Source organism: Dipodomys spectabilis, unplaced genomic scaffold, assembly GCF_019054845.1.
Source record: "Dipodomys spectabilis isolate Male_0828 unplaced genomic scaffold, ASM1905484v1 ptg000145l, whole genome shotgun sequence".
NCBI classification, from domain to species: Eukaryota; Metazoa; Chordata; class Mammalia; order Rodentia; family Heteromyidae; genus Dipodomys; species Dipodomys spectabilis.
In genome coordinates, this window is record NW_024870822.1 from 16,866,859 (window position 1) to 16,887,278 (window position 20,420).

A 20,420-nucleotide genomic window follows, 5' to 3' on the forward strand; every position below is an offset into this window, starting at 1 on the left:
AAGGACAGCGATGGGAGGGAGAGAATGAGCGAGAAAGAGGAAACAGCTGACACTAAGCAAAAGGAAAGAAATGTACATAGCACCCTATTTGGAAGAAATAGTTGTATTGTCAAAGTTTGTAGCGTTCACAAGCTTTATAGGCCATGATAATGACAATTCGCCTTGTGAAGGTTAAAATGTGTTTGTGACTTTAGCTAAATTTCACTATTCCACAATATTGTAAAGTTTCTGTTATCACTTAATCTCGATAAAGAATTAAAAAAAGAAGTCCAGGACAGTGAGCAGCTGTCTTCCATGTAGTAGCATTTCAAATTTCTTCTGCTACTTTAAGCTCCATTCTTCACAAGTTATCAAACTTGTGATTGAGGATGTCCTGCTGTGTTCAAGGGAAGGCAAGTAGAACATGCTCTTTGATAGGCCCAGCCTAGTGTTTTCCCTTTTTTCTGCCCACATTCTTTGGATTAGAATTCTTCCCCATAGTGCTTCCTAATTTCAGAGGAAACTGAAAAAATGAAACCTGTTCATGTGTCCAATAGGAAGAGATTAGGATTACAAATTAGAGGATAGCCTGGACTACATATCTTAAAAAACAAACCAAATGATAAATTTTAAAACAAAAAAAAATCCAATATACCTATCTATCCCAGTTGAATTTTAAGGCCCTTGAAAGTAGAAAATACATCTTGTTCCCCTTTTTGTATCTCTACTGCAATGCTTAACAGTGAACCTTGTATACCACAAGTGCACAACTAATGGACATTGAATGCCTATGTTCCTATATTGAATATTTTGCAGCTGAAAGGTAAAGGAAAAGGCCATGCTTTATCTTTCAGAAATGGCAAGTTCTAATCCTACACATACGGAGATGGGAGAAGGAGACCTACCAACAAGATTAAAGTTGTTAGAAGCCTCAGTTCCTTTTGATAGTCCGCTGTTGATTGCTTATGCTTCCTGGTATGTTTTCCTAAATGTTCTTTATAGCAACTAAAGCACATGCATTTCCTCGTGTCTTAGCCTCTACAGTTTTACTCATTTGCAAATTGGACATTTCTAGAGAGTACTTAACCAAGTTATGTGACCCCACTGAAGTTGGTGACCAATGTGTTCTGTTTTCAAATGCAGGTTGTATGAGAAGTTTGGGGAATCTGCCCTGCGATCCTTAGTCAGGTTCTATCCATCTATTTTGCCTTCAGATGTCATGCAGCTTTGTCATCAGCATCCTGTTCAGTTTTTGGCCTATTTAGACAATCTGGTGAAATCAAGGCCTGAAGATCAGAGGTGAGAAGGAGTGCATTTTCTCTCTTCCTTTTGATAGGGCATTGTTTCTCTTTCCTTAATAGTCGTCCCATTTTTCTCATTAACTATCACAAAGTTGAGTCACCTAGTGTGGATTTGTGGAACATGAGTCTTCTGTCATTCTGCCCCACTGCACAACACATATCACCAAGTATCATACTTCTTTATATCTTCCTCCTTCCTGAGATTCTAAGATCTTCAGTGTAAAATAAAATCCCGATTGAGAGCTGAGGCTAAAAGAGATAAGCTTCTTATTGTTATGCAGTGAGGGCATCTGCTATCACTGTTTCATTGACATACCCCAGCCTTTTGTGGCTTGACTTCAGCTCCAGTGCCATGCTTTTCCCTTCAGATTTTCATTTCCAGTCATCTCTATGGCTGTGAACTCTCATTTGCTTATTAGGCTGGCAACTTCCTTTTCTTTTTTCCTTTCGGTCTTTTCGTACTTGCCATACTTTTATTTATCCTTTATTTTTGTTTAGTTTCATTTTTTAGCCCTTTGGCCTTTTCCTTATTATCTATTATCTATTAACTATTTATTTAGAAGACTTCAATATTCACCAACATTTCAAGACATTTTGTAATAGAAGAGTTTTCAAGTTATTCATCTGTTGTATTGCTATGATCCCTTCATCTTGTTTTCTTCATACCCCCACACTTGGTTTCTTCTCATGAAACTTGGTGAATTTTTTTCTCCTCAACTTTCTCTCAGGTCATCCTTTCTTGAGTCCCTTCTACAACCAGAATCTTTAAGATTGAATTGGTTGCTTTTGGCAGTGTCCCATGATGCTCCACCCAGCACAAGCACTATGGATGATGAAGGACATCCCAGGTACAGAAGGATTGCCAATAAATTCCTAGATATAACTTGATGAAGATTTTTCTAATATTTATTTGCAGAATTAAACACGGATACTTTTATCAGATACATGTTTTCCTCTGGGGAAAGTTTTTTTTAAGTCCTTCAAAAGTCTGTCTTATTTGTTGTATGTCTAGGCAAAAGGTCTAGATGGATAGTATATGCAAGTCATGGGATTATGGACTTCTTTTTCCTTCTTTTTGGTTCTAGGATTGAACCCAGGCCTCCTGCAAGCACTCAAATACCAAGCCATAGTCCTTTTCCTAAATTTCTGTTTGTTTTTTTTTTAATGAATACATTATAGGAAAAGTCACTATTTCTAATTTTTCAAAAGCCAAAAATAAATGTTGGAAAAATAGAATAATGGACTAATTAAACTAGTCTTGCCTGTCAGATGACTAAATAAACCCTCTGGTTTACTGACACTTTTTCCTTTAACAGGCCTCACTCACACTTGTTTTCCTGGGGTTACAGCCAACTGATTCTTCATCTAGTGAAACTTCCTGCAGATTTTACAACCAAAGAGAAAATGACTGACATCTGCAAGTCTTATGGGTAAGTGAGAACTTCCACAAACACTGAAGTTAATATCAGAATCATTTCAGTGGATAATGTGGTGGTGAAGGGCCCGAATTGATTTGCTTCATTACTTAAGAATTCCATTTGCTAAAAGTACAGTATGTGATAGTAGACATCTTTTCCTTTTATTTTTGTGGGTGTAGGAGAAACTATATCTTGCTAGTTCTTTTCTACTCCCTCTGCTTTACTTGCTAGCCCCAGTTCTCAGGCATGTAGATAATGTTTCAGTAAGCACTAGCACCGGATTATGTGACCAGTTACAATTTATAAAGATTTCAAGAAGGGAGAGATGTGAATAGCCTCAGTAGAGTCCCTGGTGAAAGACTCAGAGGGAAGGTGAGATTTAGTCCTTTGAGGACTGGTGGGATCTGCATCTGTGAAGCAAATCTGCAAAGGAGGATTGTGGGTACAGTGAGAGGAACAGTAAGAATAATGACATTGTTTGTTTCTTCTTGCTTGGTGATGTCTTACAACGTCACCTGGCTTATAATTGTTCAGGGACCTTTGTCTTTCTTTTCCCTCATTTTGCCTAATTCATGCAGTGACAAGTACTTTTTGTGTATTTGTTATTGGACAATAAAGGGTGGAACTAGGAGGTGATGTGTGATAAATCAAGAGGGACCTTGAAAGGTGCTCAGAAGAATTTAGTTACCAGTACAGACCCATTTGTACTTTTTGGTACAAAGATGTCTTAATGGAACTAGAACTTCCTGGAGATCGTTTCTGGTATCATAATTGAGGAAGACTAGAGAAAAAAATGCCTCTAGGAAGCTGTTGTTCATTCAAGATGGGTGATTAGTATGGTGGCAAAAGGAGCACATCCAAGGGACATTTTGAAAGAACATGAGTGAAACTTGTTTATACAGCAAATGAAGGAAAGGAAAGATGGAGAACTTCAAGGTTTGCATATTTGGGTTAAGTATGCTATTTTTGTATTGAAGCTTAAAGTTTACTGTGTGTGTGTGTGTGTGTGTGTGTGTGTGTGTGTGTGTGTGTGTGTGTATATAAAGCTTCAACACTCATAATTGCTGCTTGGATCCAAATATCTCTGGCTTTTGTATTTTATAAAAGCTCAGATTTAAAAAAAATTAAACTAGATCAGCTGTACATAAGATGTTTGAAATACAAATATGTCAGTTGAAAATCTGACTTAAAAATTATGTTTACCGGGCTGGGAAGTTGGCTCAGTGGTAGAGCGCTTGCCTTGCATGCCTGAGGCCCTGGGTTCAATTCCTTAGCACCACATAAGCAAAAAGAAAAAAGCCGGAAGTGGTGCTGTGGCTCAAGTGGTAGAGCGCTAGCCTTGAGCTGAAGAGCTGAGGGACAGCACCCAGGCCCAGAGTTCAGGCCCCACGACCGGACCCAAAAAAAAAAAAAATTATGTTTACCATCACCTGATATGGAAAAAATAACTTGTATTGTCAAAGCTCATAGAATTCACAAACTGTATAGACCATGAAAATGACAGTTTGCCTTGTGAAGATTAAAATGTGTTTGTGACTTTAAGTATCACTGTTCCCCAATACTGTGAAATCTGTGAAATTTATGTAATCAACTAATCTCTATTAAAGAAAAAAAGTGAGAGAAGGGATGGGTTAAGAGAGATGGGTGGCAATGTTGTCAGACACATTGTATTCATATACTGTTTTGTAGAATGGGAACTTCTTTGTACAAGTACTTAAAGACAATAAAAAAATTATGTTTACTTTTAAATAAATAGCCACACGTGGCTAGCGTCTACTGTGTTAGTGTGCTTCTGGGTAAACTCACTGCCTCTGATTACTTTCTTCAACTTGATCTCTTCAAAGTTTCTGGCCTGGATATCTTACTCTCTGTTTGGAGCTGGAAAGGAGAAGAGAGGCCTTCACCAACCTTGTGTATCTGAATGATATGAGCCTGATGGAAGGAGACAATGGTGTGTAAATCTCAACTGGTTGGTTACTCTTGGTTGGAGTATTTTACAAGTCTCTCCATATTTTTGAATGAAGAAATCTGGTGAACATTTCAAGAATTACACACACACACACACACACACACACACACACACACACACACACAATTCTAACTAGTTGTCCATGTTGTGGGTTTTAAACATCTGTACCTTTGAGTATATTATGAACTTTTTCTATTTAATGAACACCTACTACATTTTGAGTAATAATATATGATGTAATATACTTTATGTTTTCCATATGCTTTTTTAATTTATTTTTTGTTCTTGTTATTGAACTTGAGATTGAACCTAGGGCCTCGCAGCACTTTCACTTAAGCAAAGCCCTTTTTTGGGGTTGGGGTACCAGTACTTAGGTGTGAGTCACTGGCACCAGCTTCATTTTGAGCTAGAATCTTTTAAAGTTTGCCTTGACTTGGTGATACTCCTGTCCCCCTGGGATTACAAGTGAGTACTCCCAAGTCTTGTTGGCCCAGATGCTTGTCTGCACGTATTGTTTTAAAAGAAATAATAAACTCTTGGGGTATTTGCTGTTATTTTCACCTTCCAGAGGAAACTAGTAAATGCTGGACCTGGTGTTCAGACCCAGGCCTATCTTCAAACTTTTTTTTAAGTGCCAGTCCTGGGGCTTGGTCTCAGGGCCTGGACATTGTCCCTGAGCTTTTTTTCCTCAAGGCTAGCACTCTACCACTTAAACCATAACTCTACTTCCAGCTTTGGTTTTGCTTTTTGTTTTGGTAGTTAATTGGAGGTAAAAAGTCTCGTGGACTTTCTTTCTCTGGCTGGTTTTGAACTGCTCTCCTTAGATCTGAGCATCCTGAGGATTAGTCTTGAGCCACTGGCATCCAACTTCAAAGTTTTGCTTTAATTTAGGTTTTTTTTTTTCTTCTGAATCTTCTTTCAACCATGCAGTGAAACAGTAGAGCTTAGAGCCCAGGTTGTAGAACATTTGCCTCGCATGCACAGACTTTGAGTTAAATCCCTAGCTTTGGGGGAAAAAAAAGGTAGAGCTTATTAACATTCCCTAAAACTCTCTCTAGAATTTTACTTTTTAGTTTATCTTTTAACATGTTCTGATGATAGCCAGAAGGCTAGGAGACCTGTTTTTTTTTTGTTTTTTTTTTTTTTGTTAGCCGTGGGGCTTGAACTCTGGGCCTGAGTGCTGTCCCTCAGCTCTTCAGCTCAAGGCTAGCACTCTACCACCTGAGCTACAGTGCCACTTCTGGTTTTCTGGTGGTTTATTGGAGATAAGAGTTTCATGGAGGGGCTGGGAAGTTGGCTCAATGGTAGAGTGCTTGCCTTGCATGCCTGAGGCCCTGGGTTTGATTCCTCAGCACCACATAAGAAAAAAGCCGGAAGTGGCGCTGTGGCTCAAGTGGTAGAGCTGAAGACTGAGGGACAGCGTCCAGGCCCAGAGTTCAGGCCCCACGACCGGACCAAAAAAAAAGAAGTTTCATGGACTTTCCTGCCCGGGCTGGCTTTGAACCATGATCCTCAGATCTCAGCCTCCTGAGTAGCTAGGATTACAGGCGTGAGCCACCAGTGCCTGGCTGAGACCTGATATTTGAAGGCAGTCCATCTTGCATTTAGAAAGATAGATATGGCCATTTTTGTATATTTATCTCAGTGAAGAGACTCAAATACTTCACCCAGAGGCATATAAAATCCTTTACTATAGCCTTTTTTGTGTCTGTTGGCATAGAACAGGCATAGGTTAGAATCCAGAAGCCAGAAGCCAGTTGACTAGCCCGCTTTAGCTATAGACATCACAACTCCAGTTGCAATTACTTAGATCATCTTGGGGTCAGCCAGATTTATAGGGCTCGAACTATAAATACATGCTTTAGACAAAAAACAGAGACGTTAAGATGCAAATAAATGGTTTGTTTTTAAACGTAATATTTTTATTACTAGAAAAGGGAAAATTCAGGAAGCATGAAGAAAATAAGTATCACTTAAAGTCCTCCTCTCCCAGATGAAAGAACTTCTATTTTTGAGCATAATGGTGCCAAAGTTGAGTTCTTCTTGGCTTTGTTTTATTCAGTAGGGTTTTTCTCTTTGATGCGGCTCCCTTCCCAAGACGTATCTCAATCACTGTGCAGGCATGTGCCTTGTATTGCCCAATGTCTCATCTCCATCAACTTCTTTGTCTATACTATCACCACTTGTCTACTATCTATCTGTCTCAAACTATCTATCTGGCTTCCATTTGTGCCCACTTTGAACCGATTTGGCTTCCCTCTTGTAATTGTTTTGCACTGAACTCACAATGGAGTTCATATTCCCAAGTGTGTCCTCCAGGCCTGGCCCTACCATCTCACCCTCACTACTGCCTTTGTGCTCTCAGCTAATTTCTTGATTTCAAGTTCTTTCCTGTGTCACAAATGCAGATCCCTTCCCCTCCATTCCTTGTACCTGCTCCAGGTTTGTGCCTTCTATAGACCGCATGCATGTGTCCTCTAAGCTTGTCTCATCTTTCAGCTTTTGGCTTAAATGTCACTCATAGGGTTTTTCTCTCTGATGATTCCTTGTCCTTTTCCTTCATAGTACTTAGCACTGAGATGAGTATGTATTCATTTATACGGCTAAGTTCTGTCTTTACTGGAGTATACTCAGTGCCAAGATTAGGGATTGTGCCCATTTTGTTTTATTGCCTATCCAGGCATTTTGAAGCAAATTTTGAATTGTTTATTTGACAGATGTTTACAAATATTTTACCAGTGTTAATGCAAATATACCATTGTATTTAGTGCATTTATGTTTTAGTATTAAACATTTTCACAGTTTTGACCATATCCTCTATGCAGACAGTATGCTGGAAGTGAGCAGAGCCAATATTTTTTCTATGTGTTTATAGGTTGGATCCCAGAAACTATAGAGGAATGGAAGCTTCTCCTACATCTCATACAGAACAGGAGCACAGGACCAGTTCCACAAGAGTCACTAAATGGGACCTTCAGTGATGGGCCTGCCCCCATCACCATGGAGAATGTGGCGCTCTTGTTAGCAAAGGCCATGGGCCCTGATCGGGCCTGGTCACTGCTACAGGAATGTGGTCTGGCCCTTGAGTTGTCAGAGAAGTTTACCAGAACCTGTGATATCCTGAGGATTGCTGAGAAAAGGCAGAGGTAATGCTATTCTGTCATGCCCCTCCCCATGGTGCTTGGAGAATGTAGAAGCCACAGATAGTTTTACGTCCAGTCTCCTTTCCACAGAGATGGAAGTGTGTGTGTGTGTGTGTGTGTGTGTGTGTGTGTGTGTGTGTGTGTGTGTGTGTGTGTGTGTCTCAGACCTGGGCTTGAACTTAGGACCTGTGCCCTGTCCCTGAGCTTTTTTACTCAAGACTCACTCTTTACCACTTGAACCACAGCTTCACTTCTAGCTTTTTTAGGGGTTAACTGGAGATAAGAGTCTCACAGACATTCTTGCCTGGGCTGACTTTGAATGGTGATCCTTGACTCTCAGCCTCCTGAATAGTTAGGATTACAATCACTGGTACCTGGCTTAGAGATGGAGTCTTCCAGGCTTTTCTGCCATATCCTGACACCATGTCCAATCTCAGCCTCCTATGTAGCTTGGGATGATAGACTCATGTCACTGTGCCCAGCCATGGGTCAAAAAGGTGATCTTATGAACTATCTAGGCTGGTCTCAAACCATGATCCCCCTTTTTTCAGCCTTCCAAGTAGCTAGGGTTTATAAGCATGAGCCACTGGTCCTTCCCTAGAATTTCTTTTCTTTTTATGTCTGAATAATACCCCATTACATTCATCTATCTGCCAAAGATCATGTGGTTGATTCTACTTTGTGGCTATTATATATAACGCTGCTATGAAAATGAATGTACACATATCTCTTTAAGACCCTGCTTTCATTTCATTTGAAATATACCCAAAAGAAGAGATTCCGGGGGCTGGGAAGGTGGCTCAGTGGTAGAGTGCTTGCCTTGCAATGCATGAGGCCCTGGGTTCGATTCCTCAGCACCACATAAGCAAAAAAAAAGCCGGAAGTGGCGCTGTGACTCAAGTGGTAGAGCGCTAGCCTTGAGCTGAAGAGCTGAGGGACAGCGCCCAGGCCCAGAGTTCAGGCCCCACAACCAGACCCAAAAAAAAAAAAAAAAAAAAAAAAGAAGAGATTCCGTGCTGTTTTCCATAATGGCTGTGTTACTTTACATTTCTACCAACAGTTCACAATGATTCAAGTCCTTTGCCAATTTCAAAATCAGGTTATTTGTTCTTTTTTTGTTGTTGAATTTCCTTATATTCTAGATGCTAACACTTATCAGATATGATTTGCAAATAGTCTCTCCTATTCCGGAGGTTACCTTCTCATTTAGTTGATTTCAACTTGAGTCTTCTAATGAGAAAGATCAACCTTGTGAATCTTCTAAGTGTAGATCTGAGATGTTTTTGTGATCAGTAATTAAAGATCAGTGTGTGTGTTTCTTTTCTTTGTGGTTCCAGAGCCTTGGTGCAAAGCATGCTTGAAAAATGCGACCGGTTTCTCTGGTCTCAGCAGGCCTAATGGAGGATTTGGCAGATTGTGATAATGTTTTGGAAAACAAAAACAAAAACAGGCAAAAAATCATGCTTCTGAACCTTCTGAGTGCATTTGTTACTGAAGGAAAGGTATCACTCCCAAACCCTGTCAAATTGTGGGGGCTACGCTTGTTAGTGTCTATATCGTGACATTTGCGGCTCTGTGACCTAAGGGTTTCTCAACCAAAGTTTATAGCTGCATAGTATTTATTCTAATATATGATAATATTTGCTCATTGCTAGTGATTTGGGGGGAATTACTTTCTATTATGATCCTGTGTTGGGACCAGAAGAAGCTCTTTGTTAAACGAAGATAATGTTATTAACCAGAGTTGTGTTCTTTTATATCTTGTCTAAGGCAGTCTAGAAATTACTAAAACAGACAGGGCCTAGAATAATGGAATTGTCACATCTAACAAAATACTGGAGATTCTTTAGATATTTAAATAAAATTGCCTATAGCTATATTGAGCTAATTTATTTTTCCTCAGTATTTATTTGACGTTTTCTAATCTGAACCTATATATAGTGGACTGATTTATTACTGGACATATGTTTTTGTAATCTTTCCTAAACAGAGTACCTGAAGAGAATCATGCACTTTGTGTGTGTGTGTGCGCGCGCGCGTGTGTGTGTGTGCATGTGCACATGCATGCGGTGGTACTAGGGCTTGAACTCAGAGCCTCAAACTCTTGCTCAGCTTTTTTGCTCACAGCCATGCCTCCTCTTCCAGCTTTTTGCTGGTTCATTAGAGATGGAATCTCACAGGCTTCTGCTTGGACTGGCTTTCTTGAACCATAATTCTCAGATCTCAGTTTCCTAACTAGCTAAGATTACAGGCATGAGCCACAGGTGCCTGGTTGTTCATGCACTTTTAAAATTATTTTTAAAAAGCCATACTAGAAGAAAACTAAATACTAATAAAAGCTGTAACAAGTGCTTGTGTTATTTAAGTTTTGTAACTATGTTGTCATTTGTCAAACTCCTGTAACATAGGTATGTTATATTAGTAATAAATGTAAAAGCTGATGAATAGATCATAGTCGTGAGCTTTATTTCTGAGCAACTTGCAGGAAAATTTGAGTAAACCCTGGAATAAAGTGTTGAATGCATTAAATGAGCCAACTCTTTCCATTTATAACATGGATGTAAATTACTATCATACATGGTACCTGAATGTTACCTGACTAGGCATATTGATGAGGTTTTCAGGGAAAGGAGCCTTCACCAAGTTAATGAGAACTTTGAGAAGTGTGGGAAAATCTTCCCATTAACATTGCCTGGGCTTTGACTATACTTGTTATGTTTGATGTGCATTTGTAGCAAGATACAGGCCTTCACTATCAGCCTTATTCAGACACAGTGGCTAAGAGGGCCCAAGGAAATCACATGGTAAGCAGGAAATACTGTATAATCATTTCCCTAAAGTTCTTCCTGGGGCAGTCCTCACTTACCAGAGAGTACACACAGAAAGATGGCATAACAAACACAAACCACATCACCTGAATTCATCTATCAAGGCAAACAAAAAATGCACATCAATATAAACTTGAGCTGGGGTGCATGACATGGTAATTCTCCCCTCTGAAAGTGCCTTTAGCCTATACTTTGACTATTCTTCATCTTATCTCAAAGCTTTCATGAGGTGAGATCCTGTGCTGACAGTCCCATTGGGAATACAGCTGGAGTTCCTGCAAACTCCCTGGGAACCCACCCATGTGGGGCAGCCATAAAAGACTGATGAGCTCCCTGGAAGGCTTGGACTACTTCTGAATTTCCAGGAAATCTGGCTGTACCACATCCTTGGTAGCACTAAAACTCCCTAGGGTGAGTTACTGGGTGTCTTTCACAGGAAGCAAGAGAAGCCTGACACATGGGACTAGGAAGTCTTTATGTCCTACTTGTTTCTCCTGTGCCCTCTACTGACTGACAAAAGATTCATATGCACATTAATATGGGGAACAGCTCCCTTCCTACCCTCCAGAGCCATTTGGATATCGATAGCATCATTTGTAGGCCATAGGAAATGATCAGTACAGGCGAGGGAAGCCGATAGCACATATGCCTGTCTTGCACCAAATAATTTTGTGTGCCATCTCTTATGGCGCTCAAAGAAATGGATAACTGATACACCTTCCTAAGGCCTCAATTCTTTGTGGGGAATGGACAAATGTTAGTCCCATTACTGTCAAAAAGGCTGGAAACATATAGGAAGCAGACTACCCAAGAAAAGGAGCCAGACCATGGGCAGGAACTAGAAAGAAGGGAGAAAGAAAACAGAAATATTCATGGACAGTTCAGTCACCCTCTTATGTGATTTGTGAGGTAGGACCTTTCACAGCAGTTTCAGGCCATCCTTCCCAGAGCAAACAGCTCAGCTTCTCCTGGGAATGAGATTGTTCTTCTCTGAGTAACTGACAATATTCCTAACCCTTGTAACCTGTTTTAAACTCCTATCCAGTCTGCCACATTGGGCCACACAACCTGAGACAGTGACTCAACCTGAAGGAAGGCAGTATGCCTTTAACAATAGCCACAGAGTATGGCCCTACTCCCATTTCTGCTCAAGAACCTGTGGCTTTTGATGAACATTGCAGAAGTTTCTAGAACATGCGACAGACCACTAGATACATCTGAGAAGTGTGAACCAAAAGGAAAAGAGGAGAGAGCTAGCACAGCATCAGTTCAATCACAGCCTTTGGAAAGCTGGATTTATTGTTTTATTATCATATGCAGGATGTTGTTTCTTCAGAAATCTGGAGTGCTCCAGACTTGATGGCAGGATTGCTTTAGGACAGAGATATGTACTTTCCTATATATCCACCTGGGGGCAGCACAGCAACACGGTGAACCTGTACAATGTTTATAGGATCAATGAAAAAAAGTGTTTTGCTCTCTCTCTCTTTCCCTCTCCCTCCCTCCCCCCCTTGGCTCTCTCTCTTCCTCTTCTCCTTCCTTCCCTCTCTCCCTTTTTTCCCTATACCCTCTCCCTCTCCTATCTTTCCTCTCTTGTCTTGGACATTGTCTCTGAGCTGTTTTGCTTAAGGCTATCACTTGAGCATTTTGGTTGTTAATTGAAGATAAGGGTCTAACGAGTTTCTTGCTTGGGTTGGCTTTGAACTATAACCTTCAGAGTTGTAGGTGTGAGCCACTAGCACCCAACTGATATGTAACCTTTTTCTTTTCTTTTTTTTTTTTTTTTGGTCAGTCATAGGGCTTGAACTCTGGCTCTGGGTGCTGTCCCTCAGCTCTTCAGCTCAAGGCGAGCACTTTATCACTTGAGCCACAGTGCCACTTCCAGTTTTCTGGACATTTATTCGAGATGAGTCTCATGGAGGCGGGGCAGTGGGGAGAGATGGGGAGGGATGGTAAGGGGAAACAAAGAGGAGGCAACAATGCTTGATAAGAAATGTACTCATTACCTTGTTCATGTAAATATAACCCCTCTGTATGGTATTTTCACAATAAAAAATTAAAAAGTGAAAAAAAAAGTCTCATGGATTTTCCTGCCTGGGCTGGCTTTGAATCATGATCCTCAGATCTCAGCCTCCTGAGTAGCTAGGATTACAGGTGTGAGCCACTGGCACCCGGCTGAACTTTTTTTTTTAATTAAAAGGTGCCTATATAGTTTATTTTTTAATAATTTATAAGTATACATGAAAGATAACAGCAATATATATGTATGTATATAATGAGTAATGTGAGCTTTTCACATGTTGGTGAGTGCACACTCACAAAGGACAGGAACACACAGAAACTACAAAATAAAAAAGTTCCAGGGGCTGGGAAGGTGGCTCAGTGGTAGAGCGCTTGCCTTGCATGCTTGAGGCCCTGGGTTCGATTCCTCAGCACCACATAAGCAAAAAGAAAAAAGCCGGAAGTGGCGCTGTGGCTCAAGTGGTAGAGCGCTAGAGCTGAAGAGCTGAGGGACAGCGCCCAGGCCCAGAGTTCAGGCCCACAACCAGACCAAAAAAAAAAGAAGTTCCTGGTGTCATATATATATATATGAGTTTATATAAATTTTAGTATCTAGATTTTAATGCACATAAACAGGATTCTGAATTAAACACCCAGGCATCTTCCTGCCAAACTCCTTTTGTGTAAAAGTGTCACTGGCTGTGTGTGACACACCACTGAACACATGCTGTCTGTCGGGTGGGATAGGGGCCCAGCTGGGACCTCTCTCCATCAGGGCAGAGTCATAGGCCACTGTGTCTTGGGGCTTTGTGGGGGAATGGAAGCTGAGTGTAACAAGAAGTAGAGACTTTTCACTGTTACAAATGAAAAGGCTCCCCACCATTGCAAGATGCATGGAAAGGGTGACTTAAGGGTTGGAAGTGTGGGAACTGAAGGTATCAGGAGGACTTCAATCAGATGACCCTCTCCTGTGGGCGGAGGGGGAGGAGCATCCCCATGCACACCAGGGTTCAGAGCAACCCTGATGATGTCCAAAGGCAGAGAACTACAACTACCAGCCCAGGCAAGAGAGCAGCTTCCACGCACGGCTTTTGCCTCAAACTTAGGGCATTGCCACATACCCAAGGCTGAAATCCCTAAGAGTCCTTGAGCTCAGGTCATGTAAAAATTTTAAAGTAGAGAAATCCATGAGAAGTTGGCAACTTGTAACAGAATTCTGCTCTATTTTACACAAATTTCAGTGAAGCTTGTTTTTGAACATTTTCTAAAACTACAAAATATTTTTTGAAAAATTCAAAACATCCATTCACTTACTGCAAATAGTCAAAGTAGAAAAAGCAGGAATAAGCGGGGCGCTGGTGGCTCACGCCTGTAATCCTAGCTACTCAGGAGGCTGAGATCTGAGGATCGCAGTTCAAAGCCAGCCCGGGTAGGAGAGACCTTGAGACTCCGATCTCCAATAAACCACCAGAAAACTGGAAGTGGCGCTGTAGCTCAAGTGGTAGAGTGCTCGCCTTGAGCTGAAGAGCTGAGGGACAGCGCCCAGGCCCAGAGTTCAAGCCCCACGGCCGACAAAAAAAAAAAAAAAAAAGGCAGGAATATGTTTCTTTATGTTAAAAAAAATAGGAACTGGTGGCTCACACTTGTAATTGTAGCTACTTGGGAGGCTATGATCTAAAGATCACGGTTCAAAGCCAGCCTTGGCAGGAACGCCAGTGAAACACTAAATCTCTAACCACCAGGAAACCAGAAGTGGTGTTTGTAGCTTAAAGTAATAGAGTAATAGAGCTCAGGGATAGGGCCTAGGCCCTGAATTCAAGCCCCATGACCCCCCCTCAATTATATTACACCCAACGAACAAACTGGACTTAACATTTCATTTAAGAAAATTCAACATGATCAGTTTTTGAAAAAAAAAACCATATGGCAATCACACTGAAGAAAGTTTAATGTTTGAGGATTATATGGTTTATAATCAAACTGTAGAACAGTCTTCAGGAAAGCTGGAATGCAAAGTGCGGAGATCAATTTCAGTATCATCAATGTCCTTATCTCCAGGCCCAATTGTATCAGCTTCATGGTTTTTAGGGTATTGTGGATGCTCACTATGTGCCTTCAGACTTCTGCATTGTCTGCATTGGATTTTAAAATCACATTAGCTTTATTATCCTGGTAACTTCAGAGAGTAACCAAGATAGTGAGGTATTTAAACCTTTTTCCCCCTTAATTTCCCTCTGATATGACCTAACTTCATTATACCATAAAACTGCTTCACTTGTATTTGGCCATCTTCCAACACCTAGCATGTTTTTGTTCATCCTTAAACTCCAGCTCTTTGATCTACTTTTATCTCATTTACATTTGTTTGGCAGTGTTGCTGTGATGGTGGCTTTGAAGTGTCTCTAACTTTGTTTTAGGTGCCAGAACAGGGTGACAACTCCTCTGAAGAACTAGGCGGATGACAGTAAAGGATATGTGGGAGAAATAAGGTACTGAAGGCCAAGTAGTATGCATGGAAGTACAAAGCATTTTCAAAGATTGTGACCTGTGATTATCCACTGGTATAGAAGGTTTGGTGATGATCCATAAAAGCTATTTATTATACGTCATTTCAATTTAAGATAAACTTTGGAAAAATTATTAAGACCTTAAGATTTTTTCCTCTCCCAAATGTGGTTTGTATTTCTATCATATGATATTATATAATCTCAGAAATTTTGGAGGGTTGTAGATGTCTCTAATTCACTCTTCCCTTTTGTAAATATTTGAGGAGAAATATGATTAGGTACCTATGAACACAATGCAGAGTCTTTTGAACTCTAACCACAGTAGTTGCAAATTCCAGGGTAGCTCTTGCTACTGCTTATAGCAGGTCCACAGCACTGGCCCATTCCCTTTACCCTGATATTCCATCAGGAAAATCCCACCAGGCTACAGAGAAGCACAAAGCCTCTGGGCAAAGAGAGGAGAACTAAGTAGAGATAGGTGGGCATTGAAAAGCTTGGCCTGCTAGTGCCTAGAGCTGCAGGCATCTTGTCTCTAGCAAACTAACTAGATAGAAAAGTTTTTTTCTGGGGCTGGGAAGGTGGCTCAGTGGTAGAGCGCTTGCCTTGCAAGCCTGAGGCCCTGGGTTCGACTCCTCAGCACCATATAAGCAAAAAGAAAAAAAGCCGGAAGTGGTGCTATGGCTCAAGTGGTAGAGCACTAGCCTTGAGCTGAAGAGCTGAGGGACAGCGCCCAGGCCCAGAGTTCAGGCCCCCACAACCGGACCCAAAAAAAAGAAAAGGTTTTTTCTTCATGAGGGGTATAGGCATTGGAAGAAAGGACACAAAACTGTCCTTTAGGAATGAATTTCCTACATCGGGTCCTTTTTGTTCTTGGTAATTTGCTTGCTAGGAAGAGGAACAAGAAGAAAGTTTTTCCTTCTGTCTTCCTAAGGCAGTGATTGACACCTGGCTTGCAGGAGGGCCAGAAATATCAGAACAGAAGACTTTTCATTGAGGAACCAATTTTGTTTATTTTTATTTTGTTTATTTTAAACCAAACAGGAAGGGAGCAAGCAATAGGATTAGTACTTGGGAATTGTTCAATTATATTCTTGGAATAGTGACACCTGGATTTACATTTTCCTTCACTAAATTTTTTGTTATGCAGTTGTTCCTATCTAATATACTTTGCTGATTCTGTCATCAAATAAACATTAGCTTTCTCTTACATGTATAACCTATCCCTTATACAAGTCACGTTTTTATGACACAATAGCTTGGATTTGATGCCAAGTGTTTGGCTAACGTTAAGTTCAGTGGCTATTTCATAGAAAGTATGCAATGAATAGTCAATAAATAGATTAACATAGCCATAAGCCACTAAGTATTGTATCAGTGGGTATCAGCAAATGATACCAATTAAATTATGATGGATATGAAAATTTCTTATCATCAGGTGATGCTATAGCCATGGAAACACATATACTAAGCTATCAGTTATACACTGGAGGTGATACAGCTTTGCCATTCAAATAAAAGAATAGCATATATAATTCTGGACAGAACATAATCACTTGATAATGACAATAAATGACCATGTTGATGGTTCATGTATTTAGTATATGTTAAAAGATATTATGTAGGGGCTGGGAAGGTGGCTCAGTGGTAGAGCGCTTGCCTTGCATGCATGAGGCCCTGGGTTCGATTCCTCAGCACCACATAAGCAAAAAGAAAAAAACTGGAAGTGGCGCTGTGGCTCAAGTGGTAGCGTGCTAGCCTTGAGCTGAAGAGCTGAGGGACAGCGCCCAGGCCCAGAATTCAGGCCCCACAACCGGCTCCCCTCTCCCCCCCAAAAAAAGATATTATGTAGTACACTACTTCTACTTATTTAAAAAAAAAAAAAAAGCCCGGGGTAGAACATTATATCTGCTAGGTGCTGGTAGATCACACCTGTTATCCTAGTTACTCAAGAAGCTGAGATCTGAGAATCATGGCTCAAATCCAACCCGGACAAAAAAGTTCATGAAATCCATTCCAATTAACCACCAGAAAACCAGAAGTGGAACCATGACTCAAAGTGGTAGAGGACTATCCTTGAGCAAAAGAGCTCAGGGACAGCACCCAGGCAATGCATTCAGGCCACAAGATTGACCAAAAGAAAACCCCCCAAATAAACAAAAACCCATTATATCTGTGATAGCAGCCATATTTTGTGTTCACTATGCCTTAAATTCCTCAGGAGGGGGCTGGGAAGGTGGCTCAGTGGTAGAGCACTTGCCTTGCATGCCTGAGGCCCTGGGTTTGATTCCTCAGCACCACATAAGCAAAAAGAAAAAAGCCAGAAGTGGTGCTGTGGCTCAAGTGGTAGAGCTTTAGCCTTGAGCTGAAGAGCTGAGGGACAGCGCCCAGGCCCAGAGTTCAGGCCCCATGACCGGACCAAAAAAAAAAAAAAATCCTCAGGAGGCTGCATGGACCCACTGACTATTCTATCTAGGTTTGTGAAAGTATACTAAGAATCTCACACAAGGCCCCAATGCTTTATGCAACACTTTAAGAACATATCCCTGTCTCTAAATGATGCATAGCTGTAGGCAAACATGTTACCCTAGGAAACTCTGAAGACCCAGAATAATATAAATACTATCTGTTACAGCATGAACATCATTTGATGTACAATTTCTCAGGTGGTACTTCACTGTAGGAACTTTTCCTTCAGCAAAAATGGGACCACATTCCATTGTATTCTTTCCCTTTACAATCAATATTCACCTCACTTCTCCCACAGTTTCAGCACATGGAAGATCCAAATTCTGCTTTGCCTGTGTGATACAGGTCTTGAGTCTTCTTCGCTTTTGGACCAGGCTGCTTTCAATTCCCGGAGCTGTGATGGGTACTCAGTGTCACAACTTCTACTGGAATTATGTTCTGATGTTTTGTAATGGGACTGTCTGTTAGAGATAAGTATGGCAAGATGGTATGGGTACAATGTTCAGGTATCTGTTGCCAAAAACTGAGATACTGTTACTCATAGACTCCTCCCAAACCAAATAATCTAACCAGGAATTACCAAAATGACACTTCATTTTTCCAAAAGGGCAGTTAAGATTCCAGAAACAAATACTGGTGAAGTTTCTGGGACAAGGGACTAGCGCCAGAAGTGCACTGACCCAGGGCTGTGCGAATCCTGGGTGCTGGTTCTGAGATGAGGTGCTTAGGTCCTCTCTGGCTTCTCATTCAGAAAGGGGTTTGGAGGGAGATTTTTTTATAAATAGTTGGAGATCATTTAAAAAAATCTCAAAATGTAAACTTGCATTAGAAGGTCTGCATCAATGTTTGAATGCTATGTACACTTTAAAAACAAACTTCTTCATTTCAAGGACAGGTGGTTCCCACCTATAATCCTAGCTATTCAGGAGGCTGAGATTTGAGTATTGCAGTTCAGAGCCAACCTGGACAAGAAAGTCCAGGAGACTCTTATCTCCAGTTAACAAAAAATGAAGCCAGAAGGAGAGCTGTGGCTCAAGTGGTAGAGCACTAGACTTGAACAAAAATGCTCAGGGACAGTGCCCAGATCCTGAGTTCAAGCCCCTGGACAGGCACAAAACAAGAACAACAAAATTTGGTTAAGGGCTGAATACTTGCCTCACAGGAATAAAGTCCCAACACAGTGAAAAAAAACTTTTCACTTCTAAATGTCTTCTATTAGATATATGTTGGAAGTACAATCCCACCATCTCACCAATGTTGTTTTCCCTGTTTCCCTCCCTTGACTCCAATCTTTCTAGAACTTCACTAGGACATAGAGCACTTTTGGGAGAAGATTAGAAAGGTAGGGCTGGGAATGTGGCTTAGTGGTAGAGTGCTTGTCTAGCATGCATGAAGCCCTGGGTTTGATTCCTCATTGCCACATAAACAGAAAAAGCCAAAAGTGGCACTGTGGCTCAAGTGGTAAGAGTACTAGCCTTGAGTAAAAGAAGCTCAGGGACAGTGCCTAGGCCCTGAGTTCAAGCCCCAGAACTGGAAAAAAGATCAGAAAGGTATCCCTTTCTGATTATTTCATTTCAAGTCCACTTGAGTTTTGGGGAAGATTGTCCTACTGGCTCTTAAGTATCAGCACCATAGCACAGCACCACACACAGCCACCAAGCAGTAGCCGATTGCTGTCCCTGTCCAGTGTGTTGAAATGCTGCTTTCCATACTTCCTTCATCCTGTCCCAACTTTCACTGCACATCACTCATTTCCTTCTGAGCCATGCTTAGTCCTTTTACACCCTCCCTGCCCCTCTATTGCCCCTCACTTCCAATGAGTCCAGCCCAGAAGGCTTTGTGAGTATCTCCTTTTCTCCTATTTCCATCTCCAATTATAAAATCCTGAAACCTGCCTTTCCATATTGATCCCACTAGTGACACTGTGGCTTTGTGGTAGAGCACTAACCTTGAGCTGAAGAGTCAGGGATTGCGCCCAGTCCCAGCATTCAAACCCCGTGACTGACAAAAAAAAAGAATTAGAAATTCCATATTGATCCCACTTTATGCTCACCCTCACTCTTGGGGTATATATCCAGGTCAGCCTGGACCCCACAGTAAGAACCTGCCTCAAAAATTACAATGCATACAACACTTTCCAGGGATGGATTAGATTTAGAGAATTAAGACTATCACTATGTGTTACATATTTATTAGTTGATCACTGTAACATAGACGCCTTAAGACTGGACATGGCTGCACAAGGAAGGTGCTGATATGGTGCCTAAGCTTAGTTAGAACGTGTGGCGTGAACACAGCCATGAATAACAGTGTCAGTCATATGCCAGATGGAGTATGAACCCTATATATAATGTAACAGGATGTCCTGGTTTCTATTGTCACCTTTTCATCCTTTGAACAAAACAATCCTTTAAGATGACAAGATTCACAACTCCAAATGGATCAAAGACCTTGGAGTCAAAGCAGACACTCTGAAAACATTACAGGATGGAATAGGAGAAACCCTAGGTCTCCTTGGCGCAGGCCGAAATTTTCTTAATAGAGACCCGGAAACACAACAAATCAAAGAAAGATTGGACAAATGGGATTGCATGAAGTTGCAGAGCTTCTGCATGGCAAAGGACATAGCTAGCAAGATCAATAGAAAGCCCATGGATTGGGAGAAGATCTTCACTAGCCATACAACAGACAAGGGTCTCATATCTAAAATATACTTGGAACTCAAAAAAAATCCCCCAACAACAAATCCTCAAAGAAACAACAGCCCAATAAATAAGTGGGCTAAAGACTTAAAGAGAAACTTCTCTG

The 20,420-nt window shown here is 41.0% G+C and overlaps 1 protein-coding gene across 4 annotated transcripts in view; it reads left to right on the plus strand.

The window, feature by feature from the left end:
• Window positions 1-9,816, plus strand: part of Hps5 (HPS5 biogenesis of lysosomal organelles complex 2 subunit 2) — a 34,121-nt gene extending 24,305 nt beyond the window's left edge. For all 4 annotated transcript variants that reach the window (XM_042691312.1, XM_042691313.1, XM_042691314.1 and 1 more), the window contains 7 exons: window positions 834-954; window positions 1,123-1,278; window positions 2,009-2,128; window positions 2,597-2,710; window positions 4,543-4,649; window positions 7,543-7,813; window positions 9,148-9,816. In XM_042691312.1, coding sequence (XP_042547246.1) covers window positions 834-954; window positions 1,123-1,278; window positions 2,009-2,128; window positions 2,597-2,710; window positions 4,543-4,649; window positions 7,543-7,813; window positions 9,148-9,208 — 950 coding nt within the window. In that variant the 3' untranslated portion in view covers window positions 9,209-9,816. The remainder of the gene's footprint in view (window positions 1-833; window positions 955-1,122; window positions 1,279-2,008; window positions 2,129-2,596; window positions 2,711-4,542; window positions 4,650-7,542; window positions 7,814-9,147) is intronic.
• The last annotated feature ends 10,604 nt before the right edge of the window (window positions 9,817-20,420 follow it).